The sequence below is a fragment of the Brienomyrus brachyistius genome, chromosome 11 (genome assembly GCF_023856365.1).
Source record: "Brienomyrus brachyistius isolate T26 chromosome 11, BBRACH_0.4, whole genome shotgun sequence".
Taxonomy (NCBI): domain Eukaryota; kingdom Metazoa; phylum Chordata; class Actinopteri; order Osteoglossiformes; family Mormyridae; genus Brienomyrus; species Brienomyrus brachyistius.
Window position 1 is genome coordinate 5543456 of NC_064543.1, and position 14856 is coordinate 5558311.

Below are 14856 nucleotides of genomic sequence, written 5' to 3' on the forward strand. Positions count from 1 at the left end.
AGAAACGATACACAAAATAAAAGCCGATGACTAACGCCTGAAGTTGAAAATAAAGATGCCGTTTAGCTGTTTCTAAGCAGACCGATCTGTCTTTTAACATGAATGGTTCAGGCTGGGCTGAAAATAAGTTACCTGCATTATTTAAGACAAAACAGATCTTTTAATTTACTCCAACTTTGAAGAACGTACCTCTAAAATATCAAAGACTAAAGAGTTGCTGCGGAGAGTTTGCTTTTTGTACACACCAAGCAACTAAACGTAGTCTTTCTTCCCTTCTAATGGAAGGTCCTGTTCCTCATTAAGGTAGTGGATACACCAGAGCAGCGAAGCTACAGAAGGTGTCGGAAGGAGGCTCTAATGAAATTATTCCACACCTACGGCCTGAACACTTGAGCCGCGGATCTTGGAATAAAATGAGAGACATCTGAGAAATATTAATAGAAACCTCATTACACAACAGAGCGACGGGGGCTGAAGCCTGTATTTAAAACTGGTGTGACACGCCGCGGAAAGAACGTCAAGCGTGTTTCTAAGGACCGCAGGCACTGGACCGACTGGTGAAATTCAATCAAAGCTAAATTTTAGATGGCGAGCCCTGACCATGACACAAGCTGAGGCAGTACTTCCATCAGACATACCTGGAGATCTCTGTTCCTGACCTATTACATATGATTATACGGCTTTAATTCCAGGGGAATTAAACAGTTTTCTCTCACTTTAATAGATGAAAAATAGCACCCTCTGGAAGTGAGGTTCTGATAAACAGGTCTTCCAAGGGCCGTTGGGAATAAAGCAAGCAGTACTGCCTTTTTTTTTATCACTTTTAGGAATCACCCAAGTGCATTGTGAATATTCGACAATCTCTGCGCATAAATAGCATCAATAGCAGCAGCACACTGGCTACTTTCCGGAAAGGACATTCACTCGGCTCTCGTAGGACTACAAGTGAGACACCCAGGGAAGATAACGCCTGTGTTCCACCCCCACCCAGCCCACCAGACATCATTGCTTTGCCTGTTGTTTCTTGAGTTGGATTATAGTTCGATTGGGCTGATCTTTGTCCCCTAAACTCCCAGCAAGGGCCCTGCTCACATATCCTATGGCACGTAGTTAAAATGCACTGCCACAGTAAAAATACACTGAAAACTAAATCCAAGATGGGACAGTATGAGCAGGATTAATCAAACTGATTACCAAGTGATTAAAATCCAACTCTTGTCTTACAAGAGAAATACATCCCCCAATATACAAGGTACCACAGCAACACACGGCCAGTTAACACACAATTATTTGACTCAAACACACCTTAAAAGGAAACAAAAAAAAAAAAACATTCAATTACATTTGGCCAAATATGTAGCCAGATAAAAGGGGGGCACATTTTAATTCTATTGAAATGTTGACATTAATGGTGTCAGCAGGAACAAACACACAGGACTTTGACGATCCTCTCGAGGCCTCCTGTCCATCTCCAGAGCATCAGAAGTTCAACACGAAGCGATTCACCTTCTCCAGGTAGGCAGGTCTGAGGTAACTCTGCAGTTCATCCTTTCTCAACCACATGAAGCTGTCCTGAGGTGGCAAGTCACTGTGTGTCGACAGCAGAGCTTTGAAGAAGAAGACCTTGGCACCAATACAGCTCTCCGTCCGCACATTCTCGGGGAATTTGTACTTGTAAACTCCACACGGTACATTACCCAGGAAGGTCGCCTTAAAGCCAGAACCTGCAATTAATAATCCCAGGCATGAACACTTTGATGAGAAAAAGACTACACACTGCATAAATGGTGTGAAGTAATAAGATGGTTTTATCCAATATCCTGGCGACTAACCGGCGTGGATAATGGCTGACACGCTTGGTGAGCATATTAACATACTCCTTCATTTGCAATTACTGACTATTCACTTTAATAACCGCAAGGCAGTTTTGGCGTGAAATGCCATGGATATTAAATGGTAAATATAATTAACTGGCAAACACTCTCCTGTTCATAACGTGCACAAGGGCAAACTAAGGTCTGTGTCAGTGGTGTTCAGAGAAAGCCCCCAAAAGCCCACCCTAGAGGAGGGATGCCATACCTGGCAGGGATGCAAGTGCCCTCTCTGCTGTGTGACGCAGCGTCTCCCCAGCCTGCCACTGCGTCTGAGGTAGGAGCCACAAGTCCTGGTCACCGACACGCTGCCTGGCCAATAGGAGCAAGCTGTCCGCTAGGCACCGCTGTGCAGAGCCCAGATTCAGCTCACTTGTCTCTGGAAAGACACCCGATCTTCACCATCAGAGCATCTAACTTACCTGGATGTGTGGCATGTAAATATCCTAGAGATCAATTATTAAACCAAACCCCTGACCAGGATGGGCAGATTGCATCAGGACACCAACCTTTAAACACCAGAGAAGGCTGGAACGTCTTGAATCTCTGCTCCCAAGAATCCTCGAGGTCTTCGGCAGTGATAATGTCCTGACCGGCAGAGTCTTCTTCATCCGAATCATAGTCATCCTTCTTACGTCTCATGCGTTCAGCCTCTTCCTGCAACCTCAGCTCATGATCCGAAAACAGACTATTCTCCAGGTCCATCTGAAATGGCAAATCATCTCGTCAGCCCTGAGCAACCGTGCGCACCCCGGGGTGCCTGCTTAGCAGATTCTGGGTAGCTGACTCGGACATTGCCCAAATAACCCAAAAAAATTCTGAATATTAAACACAACTACGCGCGGTCAAGCAGCCTTGGTAACGAAGCTTACCTGGCGCGTGAGGTGCGCGAACTGTTCCTCAATCGCACTCGGCTTCTGCGCTGTAACCGGTAACCTCTGCAGACACACCGCCCCAAACAAGCGCCAAGGACTGGCGACCCTGGCCTCACCGCCCGGTCCTCCGGACAGCTCCTTGGGCTGCTGTGCCCCGCAGCTTGGGATACTCACCGAAACCCACCGATGGCAACCAGTTTGCCTACCGGACCCATTCAAATGCGATAATAACCGCCGCAAAGGGCGAACGCATGCTACCCCCGAGACAGCTGCCATTGTGATTTCCCAGGATTCTCCGAGAAAGCATTTACGTCACGGACTACTCCATTCTGTCTGGAAATAGGTGGGCGTAAATTAAATATAATTACTGTATGGACTAAAATAATGCTGCATATTTTAGCTAGAATTATAAGAAATATAATGCTATGTTAAACGAAATTAAATACTAAAAAAACTTTTAAAAATCCTACATCTCTACAGATGCCTGAGAGCAAATAGAAGCGCCCAGTGGATGGGCTGCTCTTGGATGTGAAAATACTGACCGGAAAGCGGTGATACTTTGGAGCATATTTGTCTTTATTGGCCTTGCAGTGCAGATACGGCAACATTATCTGTACAGTCAGTCGGCTTTGCTTTTCTTTATTAATATGTATGAATTCAGTTGAAATAAAATCTAATTGCAGACTCTGACTGCGGAAGCCAATCGTTGTGAATGAGCCAGAAATAAAGCAGTCTACCCTAATACATATAAGTCAACATTCTGACAAATCAAATTTGGGGAAGATGCGGGTTATTGTGCCGAAATAATAGCGGTTGTCTACACAAGATATTCAGAGTAAAGTTGCATTTATATTTTGTGTAGTTGGAATTTTTGACTCACTTCCGGGACCATCGAGATGGTTGAATGAAAAGCCCCGCACAGTTGTAATATAAATTATGTTAAATTTCATGGCCCATTATGTATCCAGCTATTTCATTTATTTCTTTTTCAGCACATTCTGACATTATAATTTTATTTGTTTGTAAATGTATATGTAATGATTATAGAGCTATAATAAATAGTGCTTCAGTAGTACCAAGTGAAATATGTTATTAAGGTGTGAAAAGCAAATTTGAAAAAGGATTAGTCTTTATCTGGTGTAATAGAAGATCAATAGTGACCAATTTAAAACAAGAGCCGTATGCATTCTCAAAAGACTCGTATTGGAATATCCACAGAAGTGCACACTGGGTAAAACTATTAACGCTCACCTTAACAATTAACACCCCCCCCCACACACACACACACACACACACACACACACACACACACACACACACACACCCGCCTCCTCTCACTCCCAAAATGTTAATAGTTGTGTACTGGAGCCTCGCAAAAAATAGGCTATTTATAATTTACATACTCAGCACATTTCAGTTGATCATATGAACAATTCACATATTACGACTACACCTCGGGATCGAAGTTATTAAATCGATTGAAATTTGTTTAAAAGGTTCGCGCGATCTTCTGTATTTTAAAGTGCACAAAGAAACTCCGGTAACGAAACCGGGTTACATTTGAATATACGTATTTCTATCTCTTAGTTTAATACAGATTTTATTTAGAGCACATAGCGTGCTACTTATGTGTTAATTTTCAGTTACATATAATGCATTCAGACTTCCCTAAGAGATTGTGATGAGCTGATTAAACAAACCCGCATTGTTTGCTGAAATTTCCTCGCTACTAAATATTCCACGGTCAACTGTTAGTGATATTATAACAAAGTGGAAACAATTGGGAACATGAGCAACTAAGCCACGAAATGGGAGGCCACATAAAACCATAAAGCGGGGCAACGCATGCTGAGGGGCACAGTATGCAGAAGTCGGCGCCTGTCTGCAGAGTCAACAGCTACAGACCTCCAAACTTCGTGAGGTCTTCAGATTAGCTCAAGAACAGTGCGTAAAGAACTTTACGGAATGGATTTCCATGGCTGAGCAGCTGCATCCAAGGCGTACATCACCAAGTGTAATGCAAAGTGTCGGATGCAGTGGTGTAAAGCACGCCACCACTGGACTCTACAGCAGTGGAGACGTGTTCTCTGGAGTGACGAATCACACTTCTCTGTCTGACAATCTGATGGACGAGTCTGGGTTTCCAGGACAGTAGTACTTGTCTGACTGCAGTGTGCCAGGTGTAAAGTTTGGTGGAGGGGGGATTATGGTGTGGGGTTATTTTCAGGGGTTGGGATTGGCCCCTTAGTTCCAGTGAAAGGAATTCTTAGTGCTACAGCATTCAAAGCCATTTTGGACAATTTCTTGCTCCAAAATTTTTGGGGACAGTTTGGGGACGGCCCCTTCCTGTTCCAACATGACTGTGCACCAGTGCACAAAACAAGGTCCATAAGGACATGGATGAGCGAGTCTGGTGTGGAGGAAGTTTACTGGCCTGCACAGAGCCCAGATCTCAACCCGATAGAACATTTTTGGGATGAATTACAGCGGAGACCGTGAGCCAGGCCTTCTCGTCCAGCATCAGTGCCTGACCTCACAAATGCTCTCCTGGAAGAATGTCAAAAATTCCCAACAACACACACCTAAACCTTGTGGACAACCAGAAGAGTTGCAAAGTTTGGGCCAACTCCATTATTTAAGCCTATGTATTAAGAATGGGATGTCATTAAAGTTCTTGTGTGTGTAAAGGCAGCTGTCCCAATACTTTTGGCAATACAGTGTATTTAATTGTAAAGTGTGTAACAGTGCCCTATGTTTTGTCATTGTTCCTTTGTCCTTTGAGGGGTATAAAAAGAATGATTTTCATTGCTTCTTCTCTTGAGAATTAGGCAAAAAAAGAATCCTTTAAATTTGAGAGAGCGATCGTATGCACAATGTACTTTATTACTGTATTTAATGTTTGTAATCTCAGTGTGCTTAATTCATCAGTTAAACTTTACCATAGGTATGTAGGGCACACAAAAGCCGTGTTACATACGGAGTCCGCGGATGGTTCGCTGTTATCTGGTGTTTGGGACAACGAGGATACAGACACTACGGAACTAAACAGGAAGGCACATTTCGCCTTATCAGCCGTTTTGAAACATTAATATTGTTAGTTATTTCTGTCGGGAATTTTTTTTAAATGAATAATAAGTTTTATATTTTTATAATATTAAGACTTTTAATGATTTTTTTTCTTTGAAAATAACAGAGGAGTTTTAGCATGCTGAGTCTCCTCTAAATATGCTCTGGACCCCCACAACCCTGAGAACTGACTTGGACTTATGACCAAAGACCTGAGACCTGACTTGGACTTATGACCAAAGACCTGAGACCTGACTTGGACTTATGACCAAAGACCTGAGACCTGACTTGGACTTATGACCACAGACCTGAGACCTGACTTGGACTTATGACCAAAGACCTGAGACCTGACTTGGACTCTAGCTCAAAGACCTGAGACCTGACTTGGACTTATGACCAAAGACCTGAGACCTGACTTGGACTTATGACCAAAGACCTGAGACCTGACTTGGACTTATGACCACAGACCTGAGACCTGACTTGGACTTATGACCACAGACCTGAGACCTGACTTGGACTTATGACCAAAGACTTGAGACCTGACTTGGACTTGTGTCCAAAGACCTGAGACCTGACTTGGACTCTAGCTCAAAGACCTGAGACCTGACTTGGACTTATGACCAAAGACCTGAGACCTGACTTGGACTTATGACCACAGACCTGAGACCTGACTTGGACTTATGACCACAGACCTGAGACCTGACTTGGACTTATGACCACAGACCTGAGACCTGACTTGGACTTATGACCAAAGACCTGAGACCTGACTTGGACTTATGGCCAAAGACCTGAGACCTGACTTGGACTCTAGCTCAAAGACCTGAGACCTGACTTGGACTTATGACCAAAGACCTGAGACCTGACTTGGACTTATGACCAAAGACCTGAGACCTGACTTGGACTTATGACCACAGACCTGAGACCTGACTTGGACTTATGACCACAGACCTGAGACCTGACTTGGACTTATGACCACAGACCTGAGACCTGACTTGGACTTATGACCACAGACCTGAGACCTGACTTGGACTTATGACCAAAGACCTGAGACCTGACTTGGACTCTAGCTCAAAGACTTGAGACCTGACTTGGACTTGCAAAAAAAAATTACTTGTGAGCATCTCTGTCATTTATTCATGCAAAGCTATCAATGACTATATAAACACAACCTGAAAGCCTTTGTTTAAGAAACTGAAACTAATATGCAATTATTAATAAACAGTCATAAACATTTAAATCATAAACAGCTACAATATGAAACTGAAGTTGACCCAAAGGAACGTGACGTTTTTTTTCTCCACAGCGTACTGTACGGTTTCCCTCTCTTTCCCGTCATGGTACCTGTCCTTGCATAGTTTACCCACTAGGTCGCAGCACATTCACAATTATTTTAAAGGGCGCTTCCTGTCTCATATTTATCTTCCGTTCACTTACGAATCTGAGGTCCTGATTACGAAAAAAAGCATAATCTGTATACATAACCTTGCATCTCTGTATTACGAAAACCTTATTAAGTGAGGCAGCCCAGCATATTTGATTGTAACACTTGCTCCAAAAAATGTCAGTAATCCATTTTGGTGATCACCACTCACTTGAGATGTGTTTCCAGATCTTTTCTTGTATAGTGGAGGGAGGTTAGCAATCCCTACTGTCCTTTGTGGACATTAAGCAATTAAGAGACCGCTCCATATTAAAATAAATCTGTATTTTAAAATCCGGGTTTAATCCTTGTTATGCTGGCAGAAGGTTACATTGGGTGCTTCCAGGTTTAAAGTTTCTAAGACAGCAGTACACAAGAACAAGGTGAAGCAGGAGTCACTAGGAACAACCAGAAACAAGCCAGATAGAGAGCAGAAGCAACTGTCTAACGCCAGAGAGTCTCTCGTGAATCGCAGGATGACATCAAGTGACCGTCAAAAGGATTGGGGAACATTAAGTGCAGGTGTGAAGTGCACTGCTAGGACAGTGTGCATCAGGCTCCTAGAAGCAGGACTGAAGTCCCATGAAGCAAGGAGGCCCTGTATAAATCATACACAGGAATGAGCCCGGCTGCAGTTTGCGCATATATGTATGAAATTCTCAGAGACGTAGCCATAAATTGAGGAATGAGTGAAACAAAAAATTGTGTTTTTTTCCAGAGCTGTATATATATATATACACACACACACACACACATAGATTATTCACCAGTGTCGTTTCTAAACTGTAGGAAACCCAAGCTAGGGACCCATACTAATAATGCACGATCACAAAGGTAACTAAACTCCTAGAGCCAAGCAGGACTGTCATATTTCTTGCTCTGGCCCCCTTGGCATTTTTTCACATTGTGAAATCTGAATAATTTTTTTAAACATTGGAAACATTGTACCAATTTGCAGTCCGTTTCTCTGCACCCTCGTTGACTTCTTTATGAACCTCCGGAGGTCCTCGTGTCTCAAAGCATCGCAGACAACCTTCAGCTTTCACTCTCCTAAATATAACTAAGGAGATTAACCCCAATGTTGCTTATTCTCCTCCTCACTGGTTCCTGCCCCATGTAGCTTAATTGTTTGGGTCGTGCCATTTGAAGAATTACTGCGAGCAGATAAATTCTTAATTAATGTGACAGTTTTGCTTTTTGAGCATCAGGCAGTGTGTCACTAAATTTATATGTGGAACTTGAAATTACATTTTAAATGCTGGATAAGAATTTGCTTAACACAGATGTTATAGTGCTATATAAATAAATAACCCAATAAAGGTTTATTGTCTATACCTTCTGTCCCAATGGTTGAGGTGCAAGCAGGGAAAATGGCGACGGTGCATGAGATGGGATGCAGAGATCTTTAAACCGTGACTTTACAGCAGCTTTCATCAGGTGACCTGCACATGCCCTTCTCTACACCCTGGCTCTCCACTTGCCCCCCCCAGTCGGCCCTGGTACCCAGCAATGGCTGTACTCGCTTGACGATCTGCGGAGGAAAGGATCCGATTTTTAGGGCTGTAGATCTGAGCAAACAGACTGAAATGTCATGCCAGTGTGGAATCGGATTTTTTTTGTGCTCATAGCCAAGTTGACTCTAACTGGCCCGTCTAATTGGCACCCTGTAATTTCAGAATGGAGACCGGATTCCCAATAGGCCACACTGCAGTTACATCATCAATCTGCACCACTACCCTGCCACACCGAGAGCGGCGCTTTAGCATATGTATGATGCTTAGATATTTCCGATTATTGATGTTAATAATATGAACGATAATCGTTTGATTTGGAGTTAAGTCGCGTCTTTTTCTCTAGCGCCGGAATCTCCCTGCAGTAGAGGAGCCGTACACGCTAACATTCAGACACTGAATTTCGAGGCTGACCTTAGCCCTCTTCCTGTCTCCCCTCCCCCCAACCGCCGACCTGAGGAGCAAATGCATTTAAAGCGAGGGTTTAATGAGGGACACGCTGCTGGGGAACAGCAGGGGGGTCCGGCAGGGGTGTAGGAGTCCATCCCGAATTCATCATATCTCCAGACGGCCACATTTTCGGAAGCGACGTAAACGGGTATGTTTACCACGGTAGCTGGATGCCAGTGTTTGCTGCGTGCTTTTTAAAAAGCCCTTTGCCTTGATGCAGAAGCCACCTCACCACTGTACACTGCATATAAAACACTTGTTCTTCTTGGGATACATAAACATGAAAGCCATAAAACAGCGTAGCATGGTCTGTCGGCGGAGAAAAAAATATAAGTGAAACTTTTTCCTCGCGTGCACTGAATAATGGGGGAAGGTGTGGCACAAACACTGGATTGACGGAGCTGGTGCTCAGCCAGAGCGTAAGGGCTGAAATCGCAGTGGGGACGGTGGTCACTTCAAACCACCTTTCGAAGAACGTTTTCCATTTTCGCCGAGCCTGACGTTCGTGGACAGAAGAGGGCGGAAAAGATTGGCACGTTTTACGGGCTGGGCACAGCGCACACTTGACATTTCCACGTTCTGATGACTTGATGATTTGATTGGGTGTAAATGCAGTGCTCTTGCTGTCTGTGCAGTGCTCTTGCTGTCTGTGCAGTGCTGTTCTTTGAATACGCTTCTGCTCCCACGTTTCATGTTGCTGTGGATAACTGCATCCTCTGGACAGAATAAAAATAGCCTGATAAATCAATTGTACCAAATAATCGGGACTATTTTGTCTCCTGGAACACATTATGCATGGAACGTTTCATGTGATTTGATGTCATTTTTGCATGCAGCACTTTGCCGCATCTACCAGTGGGCACCAAGACCGTCACCGATAATGTCTCTTAACTACAAAATGTATTCCACATGCGTGAACATTCATGGAAGTCAGGAGAGAATCCATCTTCATTCCCCCAATCATCAGCCCCCCTCACACGCCCTATTATAACCCCTTAATAATTTTGTATCTCTTGAAATTCCCCATTTTCTCATAGATAACAATAATTTGTCTTTTTTTCCCCTAAAAAGTGCATTAGTAGAATTGTGTTGCAGGTGGGGTATTTTGCAAAACTGTTGCCATTTCTGGCATACTTACACCTGTGTTTTTTCTCTTTTATCAGTCTTAGATGAAACTAGAAAACTGCATCCAGTCCTCCTGAACAGCAAAAACAAGGTGTCAATGGAGCGAAATGCATTATCACAATAGGACTGGCTTATATTGAACCTGTATGAGAAAATTAATTCCTAAATTGAATTTGATATTAATCACGACTGACAATGATAAAAGTTGTTTTTATCTGGAAATCGGTTTTTGAAGAGAAACACAACATTATCAATTGGTTTTTCCAATATTTACTATTTTTTTAATCTTTTTTGTCATTTCATTACTATATTATCTCTAATATAATTATGTTCTAATGATTATTTCTCTGCCATTGACTGAGACCGTATGAATTTTCCTGTGTTTTTCGTTCAATGGTTCGGCACTAAATTAATATGGATAAATGAGTTGCATTCGTGACCTTAAAGGTGCATTTGCGTACTTTTAATTGCACAGTTCTGTGCATGACTGAAAGAACTTTCCGGCAGCTTTTTTGTAATGTACCATTAATAAGTACTTAAACTGGGAGAAATTTCGGACGAGGTCTGTGAAGCGAGGCGGCCATTTTACAGCTCCGCGAACGACTGGACGAGGCCTCGCGGAAAAAGCAGTTCTTATCGCTGAACCATTTCGCAGCTTTCATCTCAGTCGTGTTAATTAGTTGTGAGTTATAATTACATGATTTGCGTGCTGTTTCTCTCGCACGGCTGCCCCTACAGTGACCCCCCCACATGAAACAGGTCCATTTCACTTCACAGGAAATTACCATCTAACAGGTGGTGGCAAATCACATCAGAAGGCTCAGCGAAGACAGAAGAGGAAACTGGAAGCTTCTCCCAACCCCAGAAACGCTTATCAGACGTTTCCCTCTGTGCGTCCAAAGCTACCCGTCGCTTTGTCTAACCCTTTCAGGCTGGGGATTGACACGATCCAATGTTTTTCTGCAAAAATTAAAAGCCGGAAAGTGAATCAAACGCTATAAATAAACGCCTCCGTTTAAGATCAGTGCCCTTTCTCTGGATTACATCAGGTGTTCCGTTGCCACGACAACGGCAATTAGCAGGAACTCAGTTTCCAGGCAGGCAGTGGATATAACTCCGTGCACCCGGTAGTCATGGCAACCAAGGTCAATTCAGCGGCACACATCTGCCTTCAGGCGCACCGCGTTACGAAGCACGGAGACGCGTGAGGGCGTTGATATGATCCGACGCCGTGATTGAGCACGAGAATATGCTTATCACCACGTTAACCCCACCCTGCTGGGGCGGGGAGAGGAGGGGGTGCTGCAGAGCAGATACACAGCTCTAACTAATGCTATCAGACAAGACATGGCTATTGGGTTACCCCCCCCCCCCACACCACACCACATTGGCAGCTCTTAATAACAACATACACTTACACTGGATATATCGTGCATTATCATTTTCCATGTATTCCAGTGGGAGTTCAACACAGGAATTAAACAAATTAATCAAGAGGGTCCCTCCCCCCAGCCTAAGATGTCTGACAAATGCAGGAGCTGCTCCCTGCCCCTTAATCCCAGAGCACCTGCTGTCCTTTTACAGGTAACCCCAGTTAGCAGACTTACCATGGGGGGGGTGTCACTTGACCACAGCTGCCTTGGATTTGTCCCCTATCTGATTAAAGGGCAGCACAGACGGACACGTGACAGTCTGCTGGAAATGTATCAGCCGAGCTACCCTCACTTCAGCTACTGGTGGCGTCTTGGTCTGTCGCAGGACAGCACTGATCTGGGTGCTTTTCTTTTACGTAAAATAGGGTCATTCATTCACCTTGAACATTGTATTCAGATTCTATTTACTCCTATGTGCATTCATATAGTGGGTATGCACATATTTATATATATCACGGTCATGTCACAGGTTAAATTCCTCTTCAATGCCATTTCCTTTTAAAATCTTTTTTTCCGTGTGTTTACCGGTACCATTAAGGGTGAATTGAATTGAAAAGGAGACCCTAACCCTGCTTCAGACACCCACCTGATTCCGCCTACTCACAAGGCTTGCTGGCTTCGCTCCTTGCTTCACTCCTTTGCTCAGTTTATTTCCGTTTTACTACCAAGCAAAGCCAGACGTCTGTCAAAGCGCGAGGCTCTCGCTTACCGCGCAGATTCATGGCGGCTGGATGGAGCGACGGTAACCGTCTCTAATACTGAACTGAATCACTCGCTTTGAGACTCGTATTTAGTTCTGAAAAGGCAGGGTGCATCTGAAGAGAGTCTCAGGATTTGGAGTTCAGAGGGGAGGGCTGTTTATCGCCGGCAAACACACTTCATTCATTTGCCCTGCAGAAGATTTTCCTTTATACATCATTTATATACAAACTATGGATATAAAAAGACATTCATTTGCTGAAAGAGTATAGCAATTCTGAATAATTTTGGCAAGCGAGAAAGTAATGTAATAATATCAGATTAATGGCAAAAAGACGATTATTTTTTTAATTGCTTCTGGTTACCATATCATTGTGGGTAACTCTTAGTTATTCTTTAATTCTAACCGCCGCAAACTCCCAGATACGTATTTCAAAAACCGCCAAGTCATCCACCTGATGTTTTTGTTTGTTTATTTGTTTTAAATATAGTATTATTAAGCATTGTTTTCAGGTGGAAAATGCTGACGATGTCTGAAGTCCTGTTCATTTCGGATGAATCATCTGTACATCATCTGCCTGTTCATCCATCCATCCATCCATCTACCCATCTGTGTCTTCTTATGTACATCACCTACAGCCAAAGAAGATGCAGGCCCTCCAGCATCTAGCTGAAACCACAATTACTGACTTTCGTTTTGTTCTTTCCCTCGTTTATAAGATCTCTGTCCATAATACAAATAATAAACACATGAAAGACTGTGATATAAGCTCCAGGTTCCTTCAGGTGTCCATCTTCTACTGGCCATTAATGGTTACACAGAGAAGATGCAGTTCCATGCCCCCCCCCCCCCCCCCCCCCCCGCCCCTCGCCCACATGTGTGAAAAAGACAACTGTTTACACACCCGGCAGAACGCTGTCCTGTGTCGTCCGCGAATCAGAGGTGAAGAACCTGAAAGATCTGCCAATTTCTGAGACGCGTAATTATCTGAGCGCTAAATTGCTCAGAAAAGCACTCGGCCCGTGCCTTAAGTATTCCAGAAGGCCGACCCCTTGTAAATCTGTTCAGCTTCTCCCGCTACATGTTTCATTAGTGACGCACAGGATCACAGAAGCGCCACGTCCGTGAGGGATGGTGACCCGTGGACGTCGACACCTTCCGGAAGTCACCGCGCATTTCCATCCCGTTACGGTGACGGGATCCTCAGTGACACAGTCACCTGACGCACAGATTGATGACAAGCGTCTGTGTGTTACCAAGAGACAAACGCCATTGACTACTAGTGCTTATTTAATGTAGCTTTCAAGCGCTCGATTTTTTAAATTTCTTCTACATTTCCAGATATTAATCCATAAAAATCATCAATCATCCTTCCGGTTCCCAGAGCAGCTTAACCTAAGCATGATCTTTCGTAGCCTGGTTCCTGGATGCCCGGAAGCATGAGGCAGAAGGCAGAGGGAGCCTGAAAGTGGGTAAATCACCAGCAATAGACAGCTAACATGGTGTTTCTAAAAAATAAATAAAAAAAATAAATACACCCCCCCCCAAATATTTGTATTTTTATATATTTCATGCTTTTTGGTTGGTGATGGATGTTGAATCAGATAATGAATCGATATATTTTCGGATACAGGCCCCCCCCCACTTAATTATTTAATACTAATCTTCAATACAAAATCAACAACTACATCAGACTTGGTTACAACTGTAATTGCCGTTTTTGAGTCAGGGTGAGAGGAGTAATGATTTTAATCATTTAATTATTTCATTGAATGCTGAATTGCATAGCTGAGTATAAAAAGGAGAAATTTGTTAAGAGTGAGCCGCCTGCGTACATTTTAGGCCAAGTCTGTTACAGGGGGCTTATAGGTTTGAAAGGCACTTCAAGACCCTGGAGGTGGTTTTTCCTCACGTGCGAGTTTGACACAATCATGACAAGCTTTGTTTAAGTCAGACTTAAATTGCTATCATGAGTTTGTGGGGAAAAATACGATAAACTTCTCAGGCAATTGGTTTTGGCAACATAATAAAAAGGAGATGGATACAGAGATGGGAAGCGAGAGCCATTTTGAGAATCGAATCCCGATCTTCTACACTGGAATTCAATCGCATCCTCTAAAGGTCAACACCTGTCATCGGAGCTGCTGGGATCACCAGAGGATTTGCATCACCTTTCCACGTCACGTTCACTGTTGCATGTGAGCACTGCTCCTAATGATGGGTGCAGTGCAAGCGCAGGTAATGGTTTCCACCAGGGGATAACATCGAGGCAACCAGTGACAGTAAGGGACACACGTTCACTGTTTACTGCTTCCGAGGTGAACCTGTGAGTGCTGTCTGGAGGCTGATGGTGGAAACACCGCACAGGGCAGGTTAGGGGACACTGGGAGGTTAGCTAAAGTTGA

The 14856-nt window shown here is 43.7% G+C and overlaps 1 protein-coding gene across 1 annotated transcript; it reads right to left on the reverse strand.

Moving 5' to 3' along the window:
- Positions 1-702: 702 nt before the first annotated feature.
- mrpl46 (mitochondrial ribosomal protein L46) lies at positions 703-3032 on the reverse strand. The gene is made up of 4 exons (XM_048969501.1): positions 2744-3032; positions 2381-2576; positions 2080-2250; positions 703-1724 (listed from the first exon to the last, which is right to left on the reverse strand). Exons 1-4 carry the CDS (start codon positions 3020-3022, stop codon positions 1480-1482), a joined length of 891 nt encoding a protein of 296 aa, XP_048825458.1. The 5' UTR covers positions 3023-3032; the 3' UTR covers positions 703-1479.
- Positions 3033-14856: the final 11824 nt, after the last annotated feature.

Coding starts and splice junctions, on each gene's coding strand:
- mrpl46 (XM_048969501.1), bottom strand. CDS start 3,022: ATGGCAGCTGTCTCGGGGGTAGCATGCGTTCGCCCTTTGCGGCGGTTA. Junction 2,577..2,743: donor TCGCGCACCTCACGCGCCAG/GTAAGCTTCGTT, acceptor TTGCCATTTCAG/ATGGACCTGGAGAATAGTCT. Junction 1,725..2,079: donor GGCACTTGCATCCCTGCCAG/GTATGGCATCCC, acceptor TATTAATTGCAG/GTTCTGGCTTTAAGGCGACC.